Genomic DNA, 24,756 nt, shown 5'->3' on the forward strand with positions numbered 1-24,756 from the left:
TTGCAGAAATGGTGGTGAAAAATGCCACCAACGGCCACAGCAATGCATGGCCGCCACACATTTACTTGGCTGCCAAAAAAGCAGTGCTATGGCTGAAGATGTATATGGAAATGTGCATGCAGAATTTTCCTGTAAATTTCAGAATAGACACACAGGCACAGCTGCAGGAATGCAGGAAAGTGTGATAGCTTGCACTCTCTGTATGCTGCTGCCACTTGCCTTCTGCTTAGTAGATTGCGGTAGAACTACGCCAAATGTTCACAATGTGCAATCATCTTTTAGCTCAGTAGGTTAAGCTTTATATTGAAACTCTAATGAATTATTGTTGTTATTATTATTATCATCAGCATCAGCATCCAAGGATCTCCATGAATGGCAATTCCTAGTGAGCTGAAAGGCTGCAGTTTGATGCACAATGGCTGCATTACACTTCTGACTAGCTTAAAAAACAGGTCCACTTTAAGCAAGATACATGCCCTTATAAACGGTTGTTCCATGGTGTCCAATTGGTATCAGAGGAGTTAATGGGCGTGTAGGGTAAAAATCTTTGAAAGCGCAGTGGTGCAGAGATAAAGGGATAATCTCTGCCTCTTGTTGGCATGTCAGGGGATTGATCCCACGTTAGGAGAGAACAGTTAGTGATTCCCATGATCCCTCACTAACTCTTCTGCTCATGTTTTCCGGGCCGAGTTACAGGAATATGCCCAGGTAGTATGTGTAATGCCCCAAATTTCCTTATCTGTAAGATTTCTGCACAGCAGTAAATATAAGCAACCAATCAAGACAGCATTTATTATTGTTGCATTTATCTGGAGTGAGTTGAGTTCTGATTGGCTGCTATAGATAATGCATTGCAAAATATCATGTTTTTGTGTGTGTTTGTATTATTTTTCAGTATCTTATGATTCTGCATGCTTGGATCCTACAAGTACTATTTCTGTTGCTCTATATGCTGGGCGTAAGTCTCAGCTTGTGTTCTTTTTGTGAACCATGTATACGAACACTTCTCTGGTCCAGTGTGGTGGGTGTAATTGTCAGCGTCTGTTCTTATCCTGTATGCATTGACACTGCACAGTAAGGGCCCCAGAGCAATCTGAGAGGGGACACTGTGAAATCACACAGTTCATAAAGAGAACACACACACACACACACACACACACACACACACACACACACACACACACACACACACACAGAAACACACTCTTTCACACAGGGAAACACACTACACACACAGAGAAACATTGCACACACATTGCACCGTAGGCTTTTCTCAGACATAGGCAAACATTACCCTGGGCACTGCAGCAGCATGTGGAAGAGGCGGGGCCAGCTAGGACTGCAGTTAACCACCCTGGCGTTCTGATTAAATCGCCAGGGTGGCTGCGGGAGGGTTTTTTTTAAATAAAAAAAAAACTATTTCATGCAGCCAACTGAAAGTTGGCTGCATGAAAGCCCACTAGAGGGCGCTCCGGAGGCGATCTTCCGATCGCCTCCGGCGCCCAGAATAAACAAGGAAGGCTGCAATGAGCGGCCTTCCTTGTTTTGCTTATATCGTCGCCATAGCGACGAGCGGAGTGACGTCATCGACGTCAGCCGACGTCCTGACGTCAGCCGCCTCCGATCCAGCCCTTAGCGCTGGCCGGAACTTTTTGTTCCGGCTGCGCAGGGCTCAGGCGGCTAGGGGGGCCCTCTTTCGCCGCTGCTCGCGGCGAATCGCCGCAGAGCGGCGGCGATCAGGCAGCACACGCGGCTGGCAAAGTGCCGGCTGCGTGTGCTGCTTTTTATTTCATTAAAATCGGCCCAGCAGGGCCTGAGCGGCAGCCGCTGGCGGTGTTGGACGAGCTGAGCTCGTCCAGACCGCTCAGCTGAAGGGGCACTATGGCTAATTTCTTTGCTTTTTTGTCAATGCAATATTTATATCAGTATGTGGAGCATAATTAGAAACATGTAATGTGGCAGATGAATTTTTTTTTTACACTGACATCCTACTTGCAGAGGTTTCGAGTCACGTCGGCAGATTTACCTTACTGACGCGACTCAGGCTAATTCACTATGTTGTAGGAGGCATCTTTTCCTGCTGTGTGAGATGCCATTATTGTCCACCCCTCTGGGCAGTGCTGGGAGGATTGTCCCATCTTCCAACTGCACATCCGTGCAGTTACAGAGGTCACCCCATCAGCCGTAAAGCGCTGCAATTAGCCGCTGTGCTGAGTGGCACGCAACCTCTATCTGCGGTGGGGGACGCAGCCTCACTGATGACCCTGCCTGGGCAAGGACCCCTGTACTGAAGCTGGCAATGAAACGGACACCTATTGTTGTCCGTTTCTATGGTTACCAGACTTCGGCATTGGAAGTGCACAATGTAGCGGCGGAATGAAACAGCAGACACAAGCGCTGCAGCTGTGTCCTGCTTTTTATGTTTTCATTTGGGTGTGTAATGATTGCGGAACTATTTCCGTGGTCAGTGCACAGGACACGCGCTGACACGACGGAAATCCTCCACAAGTGTATAATATGAGAGAACCCAGCTATGGTGCTATGCACCTGTAGAGGGAGATTCCCACTGGCAGATGGAGCTGTGGAGTGCAGACGAACACAGCCTCTGCACAACCACAGATGCCAGATAGGAATTGTACGAGTTGAAGCAATGCAGGGCAAGATTGCCCTTAGAGAGAGAGAACACAGAGACAGAATGTATGTGTGTCCACCAATCTAGTCGCCACCCAGCGACGGTGAACACACAACAACGGAAACGAAGTGGGAACGCTATCGCAAGAGTAGCGATTACCAATAGTGACACAAGACCGCACTAGACAGAGCACAAGTATAAAGAAAGAGCACAGAGACAGAATGAATGTGTGTCCACCAATCTAGTCGCCACCCAGCAACGGTGAACACACATCCGCAGAAACAGTACGAACGCAATCGCAAGACTGCCGATTGCCAACAGACACAAGACCGAGCAGGACAGAACACGAGAGTAGCAAAAGGAACAGCAAGCAAGAACAATCAGAACATCAAGGAAAATAACAAATGCTAGCTAAACGTGAACACCGCACTCATTCGCAACAGCAAACACGTTTACGACACGATCACCGCACGTTAGGCGCCCAGTGATAAGCGTGCCACCCTAACTAACCAATGAAACAGAAACACAAAATAGAGAACGCGAACGCTTGCTAAACGGTTACCTCACCGAACCTACAGCAAGCGTTCGTACCAGATAAGACAGACAGATGGGGCTACCAGTAGCAACCGCTGCTCTGGTTAGCACCCCTAAGGCAGAATACAGAAGGTAGCACTGCCACTACCACTAGGGCGAATGCAATCCAGACAGATGGAGCAGCCAGTAGCAACCGCAGCTCTGGCCTATACTCCCAGACAGACAGAACGATTTCCTGTCGACTGCCGCTGGCGACAAGACAATCGAGACAGAGAGACAGAACAAGGCAATACAGATAATACAACCTGACTGCACTAGAAGGGATGCCTAGTGCAGTCCTCAGGAATTACTCTAAGATAATCTTAGCAAACGACAGCTAGGCTGACCCTCCAGGAGAGTTTGCAGAAACAAACCATCATGACCAGCAAGGGATTCTGGGAGCACATGGTATTTATACTGCAAGCCTTCAAAGGAGGCAGCTAGGCAATTTGCATGACAAGTGTATGCAAATTCCCCAGCAGAGCAATTCTGAAACGTGCAAAGCGAAGACAGGTCTCTATTTCAGAGACCTGCAGCATTCAGACCTAAAGAAATGGACAAACAGTTGTCTGCCCGTGCAGACAGCTGAGCAGATCGTTACAGGGTGAATTTTTTTTTTCACCCAAATTAAAACATAAAAAAACTAAAAACTTTGAGATGAAGTGAGGAAGGGGTATGACCTGATTGAATACAAATTTGTTACAAAAATACAACACTTTATTGAACACTTGCAAAAAATCACCAACACAGCATAAAAAAATCCCACAATGGTCACTCAACCCCCACATACCCCCAACCCATCTAACCCCAAAACCCCAGGCCACCTCCTCCTATCCACACAAAAGTTGCAAAAACTGCAAAAATTGCAAAAACTGCAAAAACCATTAAAATTATTTTTATTGCTCAGTACGTAGTGAAAAATACCCACTGTAGCATTATTTCAGTTGCAAATATCGTCACCATAAATTGTGACAGGAACAAACTCTACGTTTTGTGATAAGCGGAAGAAATAGCCAAACAAAATGTGTGTTTTTTATCACCAGTAACGCTTTTAATTTTTAAACTGGAATTGGTAAGACTGAGAAATAATGTTTTTTTCTATATTTTTTTTTTTTTTTTTTACTATTTTTCATATTAACCATTTGAGGACCACAGTCTTTTCGCCCCTTAAAGGAGAACTGTAGTGAGAGGAATATGGAGGCTGCCATATTTATTTCCTTTTAAGCAATACCAGTTGCCTGGCTATTCAGCTAATCCTCTGCCTCTAATACTTTCAGCCATAGGCCCTGAACAAGCATGCAGCAGATCAGGTGTTTCTGACAAATTAGACAGATTTGACAAGATTAGCTGCATGCTGGTTTCTGGTGTGATTCAAACACTTCTTCAGCCAAATACACCACCAGGGCTGCCAGGCAACTGGGATTGCTTAAAAGAAAATAAACATGGCAGCCTCCATATCCCTCTCACTACAGTTCTCCTTTAAAGGGATACTGTAGGGGGGTCAGGGGAAAATAAGTTGAAGTTACCCGGGGCTTCCAATGGTCCCCCGCAGGCATCCTGTGCCCGCGCAGCCACTCACCGATGCTCTGGCCCCGCCTCCTGTTCACTTCTGGAATTTCAGACTTTTAAGTTTGAAAACCACTGTGCCTGCGTTGCCGTGTCCTCGCTTCCCCTGATGTCACCAGGAGCACATGGCGCAGGCACAGACCATACTGGGCCTGCGCAGTATGCTCCTGGTGCCATCAGCGGGAGTGAGGACACGGCAACACAGGCGCAATGGTTTTCAGACTTTAAAGTCTGAAATTCCAGAAGTGAACCAGAGGCGGGGCCGGAGCATTGGGGAGTGGCTGCACGGGCACAGGATGTCTGTGGGGGACCATTAGAAGCCACGGGTAACTTCAACTCATTTTCCCCTGACCCCCCTACAGTATCCCTTTAAGGACCAGAGCCTTTTTTTCCATTCAGACCACTGCAGCTTTCACGGTTTATTGCTTGCTTATACAACCTACCACCTAAATGAATTTTACCTCCTTTTCTTGTCACTAATACAGTTTTCTTTTGGTGCTATTTGATTGCTGCTGCAAGTTTTACTTTTTATTATATTCATCAAAAAAGACATGAATTTTGTCAAAAAAATGACTTTTTTAACTTTCTGTGCTGACATTTTTCAAATAAAGTTAAATTTCCTATACATTTGAGCGCGAAAGTTATTCTGCTACATGTCTTTGATAAAAAAAAAAAAACATTCAGTGTATATTTATTGGATTGGGTAAAAGTTATAGCGTTTACAAACTATGGTGCCAAAAGTGAATTTTCCCATTTTGAAGCATCTCTGCCTTTTCTAACCACCTGTCATGTTTCATGAGGTGCTAAAATTCCAGGATAGTATAAATACCCCCCAAATGACCCCATTTTGGAAAGAAGACATTCCAAAGTATTCAGTGAGAGGCATGGTGAGTTCATAGAAGATTTTATTTTTTTGTCACAAGTTAGCGGAAAATGCCACTTTGTGACAAAAAAAAAAGTTTCCATTTCTTCTAACTTGCGACAAAAAAAAAATGAAATCTGCCACGGACTCACTATGCTCCTCTCTGAATACCTTGAAGTGTCTACTTTCCAAAATGGGGTCATTTGTGGGGTGTGTTTACTGTCCTGGCATTTTGGGGGGTGCCTAGTTGTAAGCACCCCTGTAAAGCCTAAACATGCTCATTGGACTTTGGGCTCCTTAGCGCAGTTAGGCTGCAAAAAAGTGCCACACATGTGGTATTGCCGTACTCAGGAGAAGTAGTATAATGTGTTTTTGGGTGTATTTTTACACATACCCATGCTGGGTGGGAGAAATATCTCTGTAAATGACAATTTTTTATTTTTTTTTACACACAATTGTCCATTTACAGAGATCTTTCTCCCACTCAGCATGGGTATGTGTAAAAATACACCCCAAAACACATTATACAACTTCTCCTGAGTACGGAGATACCACATGCGTGGCACTTTTTTGCACCCTAACTGCGCTAAGGGGCCCTAAGTCCAATGAGTACCTTTAGGATTTCACAGGTCATTTTGCGACATTTGGTTTCAAGACTAGAGATGTGGCGAACGGTTCCCGAACCGTTCGCCGGTGAACATCTCTAAATCCATGGGCCTCTTACTACTTCCGGGTCGCAATGACCCGGAGTAGTACGCCTGCGCTGCCCGGCGGAGCGCGTCCTAGATCGCGCTCCCGTTGCCGGGCACTCTCTGCGCATGTGCGTGACGTCATGAGTGACGTCACGCTCATGCGCAGAGAGTGCCCGGCAACGGGAGCGTGATCTAGGACGCACTCCGCCGGGCAGCGCAGGCGTACTACTCCCGGTCATTGCGACCCGGAAGTAGTAAGAGGCCCAGAGAGGTTCGCCAGGCGAACTGTTCGGCCCAACACTATTCAAGACTACTCCTCACGGTTTAGGGCCCCTAAAATGCCAGGGCAGTATAGGAACCCCACAAATGACCCCATTTTAGAAAGAAGACACCCCACGGTATTCCGTTAGGAGTATGGTGAGTTCATAGAAGATTTTTTTTTTTTTGTCACAAGTTAGCGGAAATTGATTTTAATTGTGTTTTTTCACAAAGTGTCATTTTCCGCTAACTTGTGACAAAAAATAAAATCTTCTATGAACTCACCATACTCCTAACGGAATACCTTGGGGTGTCTTCTTTCTAAAATGGGGTCATTTGTGGGGTTCCTGTACTGCCCTGGCATTTTAGGGGCCCTAAACCGTGAGGAGTAGTCTTGAAACCAAATGTCGCAAAATGACCTGTGAAATCCTAAAGGTACTCATTGGACTTTGGGCCCCTTAGCGCAGTTAGGGTGCAAAAAAGTGTCACATGTGGTATCGCCATACTCAGGAGAAGTAGTATAATGTGTTTTGTGGTGTATTTTTACATATAACCATGCTGAGTGGGAGAAATATCTCTGTAAATGACACATTTTTGATTTTTTTTACACACAATTGTCCATTTACAGAGAGATTTCTCCTACCCAGCATGGGTATGTGTAAAAATACACCACAAAACACATTATACTACTTCTCCTGAGTACGGCTATACCACATGTGTGACACTTTTTTGCAGCCTAGGTGCGCTAAGGAGCCCAACGTCCTATTCACGGGTCATTTTGAGGCATTTGTTTTCTAGACTACTCCTCACGGTTTAGGGCCCCTAAAATGCCAGGGCAGTATAGGAACCCCACAAGTGACCCCATTTTAGAAAGAAGACACCCCAAGGTATTCCGTTAGGTGTATGGTGAGTTCATAGAAGATTTTATTTTTTGTCACAAGTTAGTGAAAAATTACACTTTGTGAAAAAAACAAATCAATTTCCGCTAACTTTTGACAAAAAATAAAGTCTTCTATGAACTCGTCATACACCTAACAGAATACCTTGGGGTGTCTTTTTTTCTAAAAAGGGGTCACTTATGGGGTTCCTATACTGCCCTGGCATTTTACGGGCCCAAAACCGTGAGTAGTCTGGAAACCAAATTCCTCATTCTCAAAATGACTGTTCAGGGGTATAAGCTTCTGCAAATTTTGATGACAGGTGGTCTATGAGGGGGCAAATTTTGTGGAACCGGTCATAAGCAGGGTGGCCTCTTAGATGACAGGTTGTATTGGGCCTGATCTGATGGATAGGAGTTCTAGGGGGGTGACAGGAGGTGATTGATGGGTGTCTCAGGGGGTGGTTAGAGGGGAAAATAGATGCAATCAATGCACTGGGGAGGTGATCGGAAGGGGGTCTGAGGGGGATCTGAGGGTTTGGCCGAGTGATCAGGAGCCCACACGGGGCAAATTAGGGCCTGATCTGATGGGTAGGTGTGCTAGGGGGTGACAGGAGGTGATTGATGGGTGTCTCAAGGTGTGATTAGAGGGGGGAAATAGATGCAAGCAATGCACTGGTGAGGTGATCAGGGCTGGGGTCTGAGGGCGTTCTGAGGGTGTGGGCGGGTGATTGGGTGCCCTAGGGGCAGATAGGGGTCTAATCTGATGGGTATCAGTGACAGGGGCTGATTGATGGGTGATCAGTGGGTGATTAGATGGCAGAACAGATGTAAACAATGCACTTTGGAGGTGATCTGAGGGTAGGTCTGGGGCAATCTGATGGTGTGGGTGGGTGATCAGATTGCCCGCAAGGGGCAGGTTAGGGGCTGATTGATGGGTGGCAGTGAAAGGGGGTGATTGATGGGTGGCAGTGACAGGGGGTGATTGATGGGTGATTGATAGGTGATTGACAGGTGATCAGTGGGTTATTACAGGGAAGAACAGATGCAAACAAATGGTTTGACCCAGCACTCTCAATGGAGACAAGCGTGCTATAGCTGATCAGAACTTGTTGCTCATCAAGTTCAAAAATAGCAAAAAAAGAGATATCAGCAGCACCGCTACAGTGAAAAAGTTAGCTCTTTTATTAGTGCAGTAAAATCATGTGGCAAAGATAGAGCTGGAGGCAACTACAGCCCGCTGTTTCGAAGCGACATGCTTCTTCTTCAAGTTGCAAGCTCATAAACTTTAAACATTATGAGCTTGCAACTTGAAGAAGAAGCATGTCGCTTCGAAACAGCGGGCTGTAGTTGCCTCCAGCTCTATCTTTGCCACATGATTTTACTGCACTAATAAAAGAGCTAACTTTTTCACTGTAGCGGTGCTGCTGATATCTCTTTTTTTGCTATTTTTTTTTTTTTTTGGGAAGAACAGATGTAAATAATGCACTGGCGAATTGATAAGGGGGGTCTGAGGGCAATCTGAGCGTGTGAGGCGGGTGATTGGGTGCCCGCAAGGGGCAGATTAGGGTCTTTTCTGATGGGTAACAGTGACAGGTGGTGATAGGGGGTGATTGATGGGTAATTAGTGGGTGTTTAGAGGAGAGAACAGATGTAAACACTGCACTTGGGAGGTGATCTGATGTCGGATCTGCGGGCGATTTATGTGTGTCGGTGGGTGATCAGATTGCCCGCAAGGGGCAGGTTAGGGGCTGATTGATGGGTGGCAGTGACAGGGGGTGATTGATGGGTGATTGACAGGTGATTGTCAGGTTAGGGGCTGATTGATGGGTGGCAGTGACAGGGGCTGATTGATGGGTGGCAGTGACAGGGGTGATTGATGGGTGATTGACAGGTGATCAGTGGGTTATTACAGGGAAGAACAGATGTAAATAATGCACTGGCGAATTGATAAGGGGGTTGTCTGAGGGCAATCTGAGCGTGTGGGCGGGTGATTGGGTGCCCGCAAGGGGCAGATTAGGGTCTAATCTGATGGGTAACAGTGACAGGTGGTGATAGCGGGTGATTGATGGGTAATTAGTGGGTGTTTAGAGTAGAGAACAGATGTAAACACTGCACTTGGAAGGTGATCTGATGTCGGATCTGCGGGCGATCTATGTGTGTCGGTGGGTGATCAGATTGCCCGCAAGGGGCAGGTTAGGGGCTGATTGATGGGTGGCAGTGACAGGGGGTGATTGATGGGTGATTGACAGGTGATTGTCAGGTGATCAGGGGGGATAGATGCATACAGTACACAGGAAGGGGGGGGGGTCTGGGGAGAATCTGAGGGGTGGGGGTGATCAGGAGGGAGCAGGGGGCAGTTTAGGGTTAAAAAAAATAGCATTGACAGAAAGTGACAGGGAGTGATTGATAGGTGATTAGGGGGGTGACTGGGTGCTAACAGTGGTCTGGGGGGTGGGCGAGGGGGGGGGGTTTGAGGGGTGCTGTGGGCGATCAGGGGGCGGGGGGGGGAATCAGTGTGCTTCGGTGCAGACTAGGGTGGCTGCAGCCTGCCCTGGTGGTCCCTCGGACAGTGGGACCACCAGGGCAGGAGGCAGCCAGTATAATAGGCTTTGTATACATTAGAAAGCCTATTATACTATTTACATGCGGTGATCCGGGTGCTAGTAACCCGCCGGCGCTTCCGAACGGCCGGCGGGTTACAGCGCGAGGGGGGCGGAGCCAGTTGCCGGCGGCTAATCGCATCACGAATGACGCGATCGCCACATAACCACGCCTGCCGCCGCCTCCGCCGATGGGCGTATTGCGGTCGTTTAGGCCCAGTCTTTGCCGCCGCCCATCGGCTGGGGGCGGTCGGAAAGTGGTTAAAATGCATAGAAAACAAAATTGTTTGAGGGTAAAAAATGCCATACAATGAAAGCCTAGTTTGTATTGAAAAAAAAATGGTATATATATCATTAAATTGCCAAAATATGGATAAAGTTATTGCTGATTAAAAAGGGACATACAGTGGAGGAAATAATTATTTGACCCCTCACTGATTTTGTAAGTTTGTCCAATGACAAAGAATTGAAAAGTCTCAGAACAGTATAATTTCAATGGTAGGTTTATTTTAACAGTGGCAGATAGCACATCAAAAGGAAAAATCGAAAAAATAACCTTAAATAAAAGATAGCAACTGATTTGCATTTCATTGAGTGAAATAAGTTTTTGAACCCCTACCAACCATTAAGAGTTCTGGCTCCCACAGAGTGGTTAGACACTTCTACTCAATTAGTCACCCTCATTAAGCACACCTGTCTTAACTAGTCACCTGTATAAAAGACACCTGTCCACAGAATCAATCAATCAAGCAGACTCCAAACTCTCCAACATGGGAAAGACCAAAGAGCTGTCCAAGGATGTCAGAGACAAAACTGTAGACCTGCACAAGGCTGGAATGGGCTACAAAACCATTAGCAAGAAGCTGGGAGAGAAGGTGACAACTGTTGGTGCGATTGTTCGAAAATGGAAGGAGCACAAAATGACCATCAATCGACCTCGCTCTGGGGCTCCACGCAAGATCTCACCTCATAGGGTGTCAATGGTTCTGAGAAAGGTGAAAAAGCATCCTAGAACTACACGGGAGGAGTTAGTGAATGACCTCAAATTAGCAGGGACCACAGTCACCAAGAAAACCATTGGAAACACATTACACCGCAATGGATTAAAATCCTGCACGGCTCGCAAGGTCCCCCTGCTCAAGAAGGCACATGTGCAGGCCCGTCTGAAGTTTGCCAATGAACACCTAAATGATTCTGTGAGTGACTGGGAGAAGGTGCTGTGGTCTGATGAGACCAAAATAGAGCTCTTTGGCATTCACTCAACTCGCTGTGTTTGGAGGAAGAAAAATGCTGCCTATGACCCCCAAAACACCGTCCCCACCGTCAAGCATGGGGGTGGAAACATTTTGCTTTGGGGGTGTTTTTCTGCTAAGGAAACAGGACAACTTAATCGCATTAACTGGAAAATGGACGGAGCCATGTATCGTGAAATCCTGAACGACAACCTCCTTCCCTCTGCCAGGAAACTGAAAATGGGTCGTGGATGGGTGTTCCAGCACGACAATGACCCAAAACATACAGCAAAGGCAACAAAGGAGTGGCTCAAGAAGAAGCACATTAAAGAGACTCCGTAACAAAAATTGCATCCTGTTTTTTATCATCCTACAAGTTCAAAAAGCTATTCTAATGTGTTCTGGCTTACTGCAGCACTTTATACTATCACTGTCTCTGTAATAAATCAATGTATCTTTTCCCTGTCAGACTTGTCAGCCTGTGTCTGGAAGGCTGCCAAGTTCTTCAGTGTTGTGGTTCTGCTATGAACTCCCCCTTCCAGGCCTCTCTATGCACACTGCCTGTGTGTTATTTAGGATTAGAGCAGCTTCTCTCTTATCTTTTACAAGCTGGATAAATCGTCCTCTGAGCTGGCTGGGCTTTCACATACTGAAGAATTACAGACAAGGGCAAAGCTGTTTGCAGGAAGAAACAAGCAGCCTGAAACTTCAGTGCATGAGAACAGGGGGAAAGAAACACACAATTATCTCTTGAGATTCAAAAGGAAGGCTGTATACAGCCTGCTTGTGTATGGATGTATTTTCTATGTGTGGACATACTGTACATAAACCTACTTCCTGTTTTGGTGGCCATTTTGTTTGTTTATAACAAACTTTTTAAAACTGTTTTTAACCACTTTTAATGCGGCGAGGAGCGGCGAAATTGTGACAGAGGGGAATAGGAGATGTCCCCTAACGCACTGGTATGTTTACTTTTGTGCGATTTTAACAATACAGATTCTCTTTAAGGTCATGGAGTGGCCTAGTCAGTCTCCGAACCTTAATCCAATAGAAAACCTATGGAGGGAGCTCAAGCTCAGAGTTGCACAGAGACAGCCTCGAAACCTTAGGGATTTAGAGATGATCTGCAAAGAGGAGTGGACCAACATTCCTCCTAAAATGTGTGCAAACTTGGTCATCAATTACAAGAAACGTTTGACCTCTGTGCTTGCAAACAAGGGTTTTTCCACTAAGTATTAAGTCTTATTGTTAGGGGTTCAAAAACTTATTTCACTCAATGAAATGCAAATCAGTTGCTATCTTTTATTTAAAGGGGTTCTGTGGGGGGTTGCGGAGGAGAAAAACAGACACTTACCTTGGGCTTCTATCAGCCCCGTGCAGCGGTAATGTCCCACGCCGTCCTCCTCCCATCTGCCGTTCTCCGCCGCCAGCCCCGGTCTAAGTGGCATGGGATCCAACTGCGGCTGCGCTAGAGTGGCCGCGCACCCGCTCGCTTCCGCCTGCGTCATCGGAAGCTTACTGCGCAAGCGCAGTACAAGAACCCGTTGTACTGCGCCTGCGCAGTAAGCCTCAGATGACGCGAGCGGAGGCGCGGCAACGCGCATTATTCGTCTGTGTGACAGCCGAATAATAGCCCGGTGCCGGCTGCGGGGAACGGCGGATGGGAGCAGGACGGCGTGGGACATTACCGCTGCAGGGGGCTGATAAAAGCCCCAGGTAAGTGGCAGTTTTTCGCCTCAGAAACCCCCACAGAACCCCTTTAAGGTTATTTTTTCGATTTTCATTTTGATGTGCTATCTGCCACTGTTAAAATAAACCTACCATTGAAATGATACTGTTCTGAGACTTTTCATTTCTTTGTCATTGGACAAACTTACAAAATCAGTGAGGGGTCAAATAATTATTTCCTCCACTGTAGCTGAAATGTTACTGCTCTGGTCCTTAAAGGACAACTGTAGGGAGGCTGCCATGTTTTTTTTTCCTTTTTGTGCAATACCAGTTGCCTGACTGTCCAGCTGCAGAGGCGGTCTTAGGGCCTGTACACACTGCTGCGCTTGCGCTGCGTTTTTAAAATCGCAAGGTCTTTTGAAAAAGAATGAAAATCGTGATGACTTGTACACACTGGTGCGATGCGTTTTTAGAAAAACGCAATCGCAGTGCCTGCTGCACTTTTTTAAGCGTAGCGCATGAAAAACGCATTAAAAACGCATGCGCTTGCGTTTTTGCCTGCGTTTTTCAGAAGTCAGTATCCCAGAAGACTCTGCAATCTCCTGATTCCTGTTGAAATGTAAACTAGAAAAAAAACAAAGGATTCTTTAGCCAATCAGCAATTACAAGAAAAACGCAAACACACAAAAAACGCAGGCAAAAGCGCATGCGTTTTTAAAACTACATGCACTTTAAAAACGCATGCGCTTGCGATTTTGCTTGCATTTTTCAGTGTGTACAGGCCCTTAGAGTACGTGAGGCCTGGGGCGAGTGTCATATGCGGGCCTAGAGCCATAAGTGTAGGCCATCTACCATACCACCACGCTCAAAGGCTTGTCCACTTCTAATGCAGTACGCCTTATTGTATAAAAACAATTACGTTTGTTAAAGGCCACTAAGCTAACCACTAAACTGGAGATGGTACTAAGCTGACTGGGGAGCTAGGGATGGGAACTAGGCTAGCTGGGGCGCTACGGATGGGTACCAGGCTGGCTTGGAAGCTAAGGATAGGTAGAGGCTGGCTGGGGAGCTTCGGGTGTGTACCAGACTGGCTGGGCATGGCTGCTAGTCTGAATGGGGGGGGCTCCCCATGCCTTTTCTGCACCACCACCAGGGGATAGGGTGATATGTGTTGTGTCTGTTGGCCTGACTTTGCTGGCTGACTCTGATTCTGTTGGTGGTATTGTGGAGTCTCTACCTGTTTAGCAAATTCCAAAATATGCTTCTGAATCCTGTGAGAGGTTGATTGTCGCAAACTCGCAGTGGTCGGCACTGGGTCGGTGGTATTTTGCATGCCCATGGCCGGGATAACTATGCGCATGATGTAAATCATGATTTCAATGCGCAAGGTGCTCTCGTCCGTGGGCATGTAATCAAAAACGCGTGCGTCGCTGTGTCAGCAACTGAGCATGAGATGACCAGGATGAACAGGGCTTTCAGTGAGAGCGCAGTGGGCATGACTGCAGGGCCCCCTTTAGGTACGGGGCCTGGGGCGATCGCCCCACTTCCCACCCCCCCCCCCCCCCCCCCCAAGGCTGCCTCTGCCAGCTGATCCTCTGTCTCTAATACTTTTAGCCATAGACCTGCACAAGCATGCAGAAGATCAAATGTTTCCGACATTAAAGGGGAACTTCAGCCTAAACAAACATACTGTCATTAAGTTACATTAGTTATGTTAATTAAAATAGATTGGTAATATAATCTCTTACTCGCCCTGTTTTAAAAGAACTGGCAATGTTTGTGATTCATGGGGGCTGCCATCTTTGTCATGGGGGCAGCCATCTTTTTGGTTGAAAGGAGGTGACAAGGAGCAGGAGACACAGTTCCAACTGTCCTGTGTCCTGATTACCCCTCCCAGCTGCACACACTAGGCTTCAAATGTCAAATTCAAAATGTAAAAAAAAAAAAAAATTGCACCAAAACAGCAGAACGAGAACAACAAAATCAGAAATCCCATCATGCTTTGCACAGCATAAGGGGAAAACTGCCCGGGCAGTTTTCTTCTGTGCAGCTAAAAATGAGGCTTGTATAAGAGAAACAAAGTTCTGATGCTGTGAAACTGTTAAAGAAACACAATGCCTTTTCAGTGCTGCTGAGTCGATTTTTAGTCCGGAGGTTCACTTTAATGTCGGAACTGACAAAATTAGCTGCATGCTTCTTTCTGGTGTTATTCGGACACTACTGCATCCAAATAGATAAGCAGGACAGCCAGGCAACTGGTATTGCTTAAGGGGGAACAAATAAGGCAGCCTCTATATATCTCTCGCTACAGTTGTCCTTTAAGAGGGAAACAAGGTCTGGATGCGAAGTGGTTAAAGGTATTACTCAAATCAAATTTTCTTGGTTTGATGATAATAAATAAAAAAACATTTAGACGTAGCAATATCCATTTTTTTTTAACAAATTAAAGCTACAGTGGTTTGCAAAAGTATTCGGCCCCCTTGAAGTTTTCCACATTTTGTCATATTACTGCCACAAACATGAATCAATTTTATTAGAATTCCACGTGAAAGACCAATACAAAGTGGTGTACGCATGAGAAGTGGAACGAAAATCATACATGATTCCAAACATTGAAAAAAAAAATTACTGGGATGTGCGTAATTATTCAGCCCCCTGAGTCAATACTTTGTAGAACCACCTTTTGCTGCAATTACAGCTGCCAGTCTTTTAGGGTATGTCTCTACCAGCTTTGAACATCTAGGGCCATATGAAATTCACTTTTTCACCTGGGTTTTCTCATAGGAAATATTTTTAAACGTATTAATTAAGTGCCTTGTAAGCCATCAAAAATCAAGAAAATAACTCAAAATAATTTTGATAGTACTTTTTCACCTACTTTTTTAGTTGAAAATGTTGGTATTTAAAATTGACGATGAAAAATTATCACTTAGGAGAAAACTCAGGTGAAAAAGTGAATTGCATATGGCCCCTAGAGACTGAAATATTTGCCCATTCTTCTTTGCAAAACAGCTCCAGCTCAGTCAGATTAGATGGACAGTGTTTGTGAAAAGCAGTTTTCAGATCTTGCCACAGATTCTCGATTGGATTTAGATCTGGACTTTGCTGGGCCATTCTAGCACATGGATATGTTTTGTTTTAAACCATTTCATTGTTGCCCTGGCTTTATGTTTAGGGTCGTTGTCCTGCTGGAAGGTGAACCTCCGCCCCAGTCTCAAGTCTTTTGCAGACTCCAAGAGGTTTTCTTCCAAGATTGCCCTGTATTTGGCTCCATCCATCTTCCCATCAACTCTGACCAGCTTCCCTGTCTCTGCTGAAGAGAAGCACCCCCAGAGCATGATGCTGCACCACCATATTCAACAGTGGGGATGGTGTGTTCAGAGTGATGTGCAGTGTTAGTTTTCCCCAACACATAGCATTTTGAATTTTGGCCCAAAAGTTCCATTTTGGTCTCATCTGACCAGAGCACCTTCTTCCACATGTTTGCTGTGTCCCCCATATGGCTTGTGGCAAACTGCAAACAGGCCTTCTTATGCTTTTCTGTTAACATTAACAATGGCTTTCTTCTTGCCACTCTTCCATAAAGGCCAACTTTGTGCAGTGCTCGACTAATAGTTGTACTATGGACAGATTCCCCCACCTGAGCTGTACATCTCTGCAGTTCGTCCAGAGTCACCATGGGCCTCTTGACTGCATTTCTGATCAGCGCTCTCCTTATTTGTTTATCTGTGAGTTTAGGTGGACGGCCTTGTCTTGGTAGGTTCAGGGCTGGATTTGTACTCTCCAGTGCTCTCGGCCTGCTGTCACCAACTGCCCCCCTCCCACCACCACCACCAAAAAACATTCTGTCCAACACTGACTAGCGATCACTGGTTTGAATGGGCTCATTTCAGTTGCACTGCTCTGCCCCCCATTCAACAAATAATTCCTGTAATTTGCACTCTTGCCCAAATGTGCACAGCAGCCGATAGTGTTCTGGGCATGCATACTTGAGAAATGACGCTGATGTATGGGCCGGTACTTGTCAAGAATGCATAACACTATACCGGCCTCGGTTGCTGTGCACATCTGGGCAGGAGCGAGAAATTACAGGGAGAGCGAGTGGCCAGAGCATGCACTGCTTCTTTGTCCTCTGTGTGACTGGCTGCAGTCGGAGCCACAAACAGGTGACAGGGCAGTGCAATGGAGAGAAGCCCATCCAAAACAGAGAACAGGTAACTAGCAAACATCTTCTCAAGACCTACTTTGGATGTTCTGTTGTAATTAGAGTGGACCTGAACTCAGAACTTCCTCTCTGCTCTATGTTACAGCTGATATAAATCCTGCAATAAATCTGCAGTGTGTCTACTTCCTGCTTTAATGGAAGCAGACATATTGTTAACACCCTGTGCTTTCAAATGAGCTTAGTTGTTGTGGCAGTGGGGTGACACAGGATAGAGATCAAATTACAACTTGTGATTAGACACATATGAGGGAGAATTAGGCAGGCTCTCTGAATACATACAGGGTGCATTTCTCTCTGTTTTCCTTCTGTCCTGTGCAAGAGTTCAGCTCCACTTTAAATCTGAATGACATTTATTTATACTTGCTGAAAAATCTATGCATCTCTTTTGAATGTTTAATGTACATATGGTGGTGTGCTCTAACATACTGGCAGTATACAGGAACAAAGTCTGAAAAAGGCTCATTAGCAGAAAACTTTCTTTTAAACCAATAAATGGTATCATCCTGATTCACAATTCTCTGCTTTCGCTTATGGCTAAGATGGTACAATACTCTACTGCTACAGGAAAGCAGAAGGATGCAGCATGCCAAACCATACACACTAGCATAGAGGTAGTAACAGCTCAGGTGTCCTTTAAAGTGACAGTTTAGCAATCAAAGGGAAGCAAACAGCATTTTTATTCCTGCAGTTCTCATAGATGGTAGGATCTGAAGGACAGAAAATGAGTCAGGAAAGAGTTAACTGAAGCAGAGAGATCATCGCTGCTGTTTAGGAAGAAAGGGTTAGATAAGAAAGTAATGCTGCTGGGGTCAGTGTCACAGCTGTAAAAGAGAAGGTGAAGAAACTAGCAGAGCTGACTGATGTTTGTGAATGCCTGCATTAAAACTCAGCGGAAATTAGTTCTATCTGCTTTGTAATGTAAATCCCTGGCATTTCTCTCATCAACTTGTATGTCCATCATAAAGAAGAATGATTGTCATAACACATCAGGAAGTGTGTGAGAGAGAAGCAGGTATTGGGGAACTCTGAAATTCAGCCAGAGCCGGATTAAGGCTAAATGGGGCCCTAAGCAAAGTAACTGATTTAGGCCCCCCATCATGTCGTAATAGAATCAGAAGATGCAGCTGCACAGCAACATGCCGCACACACCGGGGCAGCCGAGCTACTGGTTGCTATGGGCAACAGCCCGCTTTCCTCTGTGGCTGCACAATGCAGGGAATAGCAGCGGCAAAATGCAGAGTGAGAGATGAATGGCTGGGACATTTGCACTCGGGCTGGGACACCCCTGTGAAGAGGGCGCCAGATATCACAGCAGCAGCACTTTCCCCCTGCATCTCCAGCCTGGCAATAGCAGAAAGCTCTGGACACCGCCAAACCGGAAGCCGTTCCCCAGACAGAATTACATAACCACCCCCACCACCGAACAACCGATTTCCTCCCAAACTAGACAGCCACCATGCAGCCTCCATCCCAGTGAATACGATAGTCCAGCAGAGAAGGCAGCCGCAGCGGGGGAGAATGACAGCACCAGATGACTCACATTCACCTATTGCGATCCAAGCAATAGAGGTCCCATCATCCGGAGCCCATCTGTCTCCTCTAGAGTGCTGCCGCTCTGTTACTACTACTATTACTACCTACTTCCTGTCTGATCTGAGAATCAGGAAGTTCAGAGTGAGCGGCTGCACTGTAGAAGAGACAGATGGGTTTCAGATGACGGGATCTCTATCACTTGGATCATGGATAGGTGAATGAGCGTTTGCCATCTGCTACTATCATTTTTGCTGCAGCTGTGGGAAGGGAGGGAGGAGGGGGCAGCAGCAGAGCGCAAACTAGCAGGAGGGTTACCTAGGAGGAGAGCCTGGCTCTGAAGACAATCAGCAGCGCATGGCATCATTTGACAAGACAAGACAAATAACATTTATATCACGCTTTTCTCCTGGCGGACTCAAAGCGCCAGAGCTGCAGCCACTAGGATGCGCCCTATAGGCAGTAGCAGTGCTAGAGAGACTTGCCTAAGGTCTCCTACTGAATAGGTGCTGGCTTACTGAACAGGCAGAGCCGAGATTCGAACCCTGGTCTCCTGTGTCAGAGGCAGAGTCCTTAAAGGATACCCGAACTGAAATGTGACATAATGAGATAGACATGTGTATGTACAGTGCCTAGCACACAAATAACTATGCTGTGTTCCTTTTTTTCTTTCTCTGCCTGAAAGAGTTAAATATAAGGTATGCAAGTGGCTGACTCAGTCCTGACTCAGACAGGAAGTGACTACAGTGTGACCCTCACTGATAAGAAATTCCAACTATAAAACACTTTGGCCTCAATTCACAGAGCTTTATCAAACACTTTATCAAACGTTTGATAATTTTCCTCATGGGTAAAATATAATTTTGAATTCACTAAGGTGTTATAGATGTATTGATAATTTCATCGATAAAACATTCGATAAATCTGTAACACCTTAGTGAATTCAAAATTAGATTTTACCCATGAGGAAAATTATCAAACGTTTGATAAAGTGTTTGATAAAGCTTAGTGAATTGAGGCCTTTCTTAGCAGAAAATGGCTTCTGAGAGCAAGAAAGAGGTAAAAAAGGGGAATTTCTTATCAGTGAGGGTCACACTGTAGTCACTTCCTGTCTGAGTCAGGACTGAGTCAGCCACTTACATACCTGATATTTTTACTCTTTCAGGCAGAGAAAGAAAAAAGGAACACAGCATAGTTATTTGTGTGCTAGGCACTGTACATACCCATGTCTATCTCATTATGTCACATTTCAGTTCGGGTATCCTTTAAAGGGACTGTGAGCAGTGCCTGTGGGTATGCCTTTAAGCATGGGTATGCCTTTAAGCATACCCACAACTAATTAATTACATCCTCACACCTACCAGCATGATGTTTGTAATTATATCCCCCTGGGTTCCTTATATTTCATTGCATTGTGCTGAATCGAGCTGCCGACTTTGGAGAAAAGTCGTCCCGTGTAATACAATGTAACTATGGAAAGATGCATATCATTTTGAAGCTCTCTTTCTCCTCTTTCCAATGATAGATAAACCACCCTACGCATTTTAGTTTTCGCTATTTTCGCAATCTAAATTGCCATGGCCGCGAAAATAGTGAAAACTAAAAGGCATAGGGCGGTGGTTTATATATCATTGGAAAGAGGAGAAAGAGAGCTTTAAAATTATATGCATCTTTCCATAGTTACTGCACTGCTCAGAGTCCCTTTAACCATTATACCATCCAGCCACCGCTGACAGGATGGAGAGGGCTGGTTTATGTGCTGATGGGGCCCCTTTGATTCTGAATGGGGCCCCAAGCAACTGCTTTTTTCTGCCTGGTCGGTAATCCGGCCCTGAATTCAGCTATTAGTGCAGAGCAGGGCGCTGGCTGGCTGGCTGCGCTTCGGGACCAGAAGAGGTGATTTACTTTGACATATGACCTCTTCTCTCTCCAAATCCTGCCGCCCTTTTATCTGATTTTATCGCCCTAGGCCATGGCCTTTGTGGCCTTCCCAGAAATCCTGCCCTGGGTAGGTTTACAGTTGTGCCATACTCCTTCCATTTCTGAATGATCGCTTGAACAGTGCTCAGTGGGATGTTCAAGGCTTTGGAAATATTTCTGTAGCCTAAGCCCACTTTAAATTTCTCAATAACTTTATCCCTGACCTGTCTGGTGTGTTCTTTGGACTTCATGGTGTTGTTGCTCCCAATATTCTTTTAGACAACCTCTGAGGCCGTCACAGAGCAGCTGTATGTGTACTGACATTAGATTACACACAGGTGCACTCTATTTAGTCAATAGCACTCATCAGGCAATGTCTTTGGGCAACTGACTGCACTCAGACCAAAGGGGGCTGAATAATTTCGCACATCCCACTTTGCAGTTTTTTTTTTTTTTAAATGTTTGGAATCATGTATGATCTTTGTTCCACTTCTCACGTGTACACCACTTTGTATTGGTCTTTCACGTGGAATTCCAATAAAATTGATTCATGTTTGTGGCAGTAATATGACAAAATGTGGAACACTTCAAGAGGGCTGAATACTTTTGCAAACCACTGTATTTGAAAACATTTAGACAGTTTAAAGTCTAGAAATATCATACAGGCAGTGACTTCTTGCAGTATCTCTTAGGGCATATTTACATGGATGGTTCAATCGTGTGGCTTCTTATCTGCAAATTTTCTTAATTTCAAGCCACAATTTAGATCAACAGACTTTTAGAATATTCCTGCTGCTACAAGTTCTATAAGTGGTTTTTAATTTCAATTTAACTTAAAACATTGCTGGTTGTCACAGCAGCAAGTGGTACCTTTTATTATTATTATTATTTATTTATAAAGCGTCAACATATTCCGTGGCGCTGTACAATGTAAGAAAACAAACAAGGGATACATAATGATACAGACAATGATATACATCAAATATGAACACTGATACAAGATACAGCACTGCTGATTACAATTGCAAATTTAACATGATGACTAAAATGTATAAATGTCTAACAGAGTGCAAGCAATTAAATTAATAACATTCAATGACACAAAGGGTGAGAGCCTTTAGACGGGTTCTCTTCTCTGTTTAGATGATTATCTTCAAGCTGAATCAGGGTGTAACAATTTCATGGTCAGGGGGATGGGCAGACTTGACAACAACACCAATTTTGTCACATGTATTTAAGTTTAAATTTGTTCATGTACTGCTCAAGAAAGACATGCTGGCTAATAGGAAGATCAGATGGGAACCACAATTACCTGAGAACAGGCATAAGGTGATTTCAAGTCTGTGCTACATTAAATTATTTGGTGTATACTATTGCAATCATTATTATGTAGCCCATGATTGTTTCTTACTTTGTATAGGGCCACAGAATATTTTGACGCTTTATAAACCAATAATAATAATAAGTAATAATATTTCGTAGTTACATATACAGTAATTATTTAGGTTGAACAAAGACCTACACCCATCAATGTCTGAAATTAGGCTTTGATTATGAAAACATATTTCAGTTTTTAATATTCTGTTCTAACAATTGTACAGCTCTAACAATTTACAAATGATTTACATGATCCATTTGTATTACGTTATGTTAATTAAAGTGAAAAGTTTACTTATAAGTGTGTTTATACTTACTTGGAAAAAACTGTTTTTTGGGGGGTCCAATTAACCTATCAGTATGTTTTTGGGAGGAAACTTGGGCAGAACATACAGACTCCATACATATAGTGTCCTGGTCCAAATATGATGCTAGGAACCTAGTGCTGCAAGGTGAGAATATTCTCCACAATATTTGCATATTTGATTTCACCCCCTTTTTTAACTACTTCCATACTACTTCCATACTGCGTTGGTTGAAATGTAGGTCCTGCAGGTGGCTGACAGGATGTAGAGTTCAACTAGGCAGCTGCGCACTCCTGCTGCTACCACCAATTGTGTCACTCTTGCCCAGCTGCAGTTCATTCGCCCTGCCGTCTATATGATGGCAGAGCTCTGTGAGCCGGGCAGGAGTCGCTTTCATTGGCTCCTGACTGCGTGATCACTGTGAGCCAATCCCATTGGCTTACAATGATAGACAGGGTCAGGAGCCAATGAAAGCGGCTCCTGACCAGCGCATAGAGAGGGTGAATGAACTGCGGCGGGGCAAGAGCTACATGATCGGTGGTAGCAGTGGGAGCGCGCAGCTGGCTAGTTGAAATCTACACCCTCTTCCGCGCAGGCATGGCTCTGCCGTGCGCGCACACCCCGCTGCACTCCTGCAGTCGTGAGCGTTCTGTGCCAAAGCAGTATTGATGGGTCACACACATGGCTGGGCCACGCACGGGTAGGAGCGCACGACTGGCCGTGACTGGCCAGATTACCAGCGGCGATTACAAGAGAAAAAGTGGCCAGAGAGGACCCTGAGAGAGCCCAGGCACCTCAAAGGGCTGGAGGAAACCCCAGAAAAGTATAAATACAGCGATAATTGTTATCTCAGGTACGCTTTAACAAGTTGTGGTGGAAGGTAGATGTGGCTAAATAGGTACAATTTAAAGAGACACTGAAGTGAAAAAAAAAATATGATATAATGAATTGGTTGTGTACTATAAATAATTACTAGAAGTTTAGCAGCAAAGAAAATATTCTCATATTTTTATTTTCAGGTATATAGTGTTTTTTCTAACATTGCATCATTCTATAATATGTGCAGATTACACAACACTCAGCATTCAAAATGATTTTTTCAGAGCAGTCTGTGACTTAAAGAGAATCTGTATTGTTAAAATCTCTGAAAAGTAAACATACCAGTGCGTTAGGGGACATCTCCTATTAGCCTCTGTCACAATTTCGCCGCTCCTCGCCGCATTAAAAGTGGTTAAAAAGAGTTTTAAAGCGTTTGTTTATAAACAAACAAAATGGCCACCAAAACAGGAAGTAGGTTGATGTACAGTATGTCCACACATAGAAAATACATCCATACACAAGCAGGCTGTATACAGCCTTCCTTTTGAATCTCAAGAGATCATTTGTGTGTTTCTTTCCCCCTGCATCTCTCATGCACTGAAGTTTCAGGCTGCTCTTTTCTTCCTGCAAACAGCTTTGCCCTTGTCTGTAATTCCTCACTATGTGAAAGCCCAGCCAGCTCAGAGGACGATTTATCCAGCTTGTAAAAGATAAGAGAGGAGAGAAGCTGCTCTAATCTAAATAATACACAGGCAGTGTGCATAGAGGGGCCTGGAGGGCGGAGTTCATAGCAGAACCACAACACTGAAGAACTTGGCAGCCTTCCAGACACAGGCTGACAAGTCTGACAAGAGAGAGATAAGTTGATTTATTACAGAGACTGTGATAGTACAAAGTGCTGCAGTTAGCCAGAACACATTAGAATAGCTTTTGGAACTTGTAGGATGATAAAAAACAGGATGCAATTTTTGTTACGGAGTCTCTTTAATGACCTCTCCTCTGGCAGAGAAAAAGTAAATAGTTCAATAACACTTGAGATAATAAAAGTCAGATAACAGCCCTCTCCAAGACTTTGAAAGTTGCAGAGCTTAATTGCTTTTCTGCATAGAGATAACAACTGGAGTTTCTTAACTCTTCCTGTACTGGAAACAATTAGACTGATGTATCTGATCTTAATGTTTTATTTCTTAGCTGTACACATACAAATCATCATATCATCATTTTTTTTTCGCTTCAGTGTCTCTTTAACCACTTGCCGACCGCGCACTCATAACGCGCGTCAGCAAAGTGGCAGCTGCAGGACCAGCGACGCAGTTCTGCGTCGCCGGCTGCAAGCTAATTAATCAGGAAGCAGCCGTTCGCGCGAGCGGCTGCTTCCTGTCAATTCACGGCGGGGGGCTCTGAATAGCCTGCGGGCCGCCGATCGCGGCTCGCAGGCTAAATGTACACACAAGCGGAAATAATCCGCTTTGTTTACATCCGTACAACGCTGCTAACAGTAACAGCGTTGTACCAGATCAGCGATCCCCGGCCAATCAGCGGCCGGGGATCGTTGTCACATGACAGGCAGGAGCCTGTTAGAGGCTGCACAGGACAGATCCGTTCCTGTGCAGCCTC

At 45.1% G+C, this 24,756-nt stretch overlaps 1 protein-coding gene across 3 annotated transcripts in view; it reads left to right on the forward strand.

The window, feature by feature from the left end:
• The window catches only part of TMOD4 (tropomodulin 4), a 172,677-nt gene that overhangs the window by 18,703 nt on the left and 129,218 nt on the right, over positions 1 to 24,756 (forward strand). The window contains exon 1 of one of the 3 annotated variants that reach the window (XM_068253577.1): positions 21,898 to 21,967. The exons of the other annotated variants lie outside the window; for them this stretch is intronic. Coding sequence (XP_068109678.1) covers positions 21,911 to 21,967 — 57 coding nt within the window. The 5' untranslated portion in view covers positions 21,898 to 21,910. Of the gene's footprint in view, positions 1 to 21,897; positions 21,968 to 24,756 lie in introns of those variants that run through there. 3 annotated transcript variants of the gene reach the window in all.

Source organism: Hyperolius riggenbachi, chromosome 9, assembly GCF_040937935.1.
Source record: "Hyperolius riggenbachi isolate aHypRig1 chromosome 9, aHypRig1.pri, whole genome shotgun sequence".
NCBI classification, from domain to species: domain Eukaryota; kingdom Metazoa; phylum Chordata; class Amphibia; order Anura; family Hyperoliidae; genus Hyperolius; species Hyperolius riggenbachi.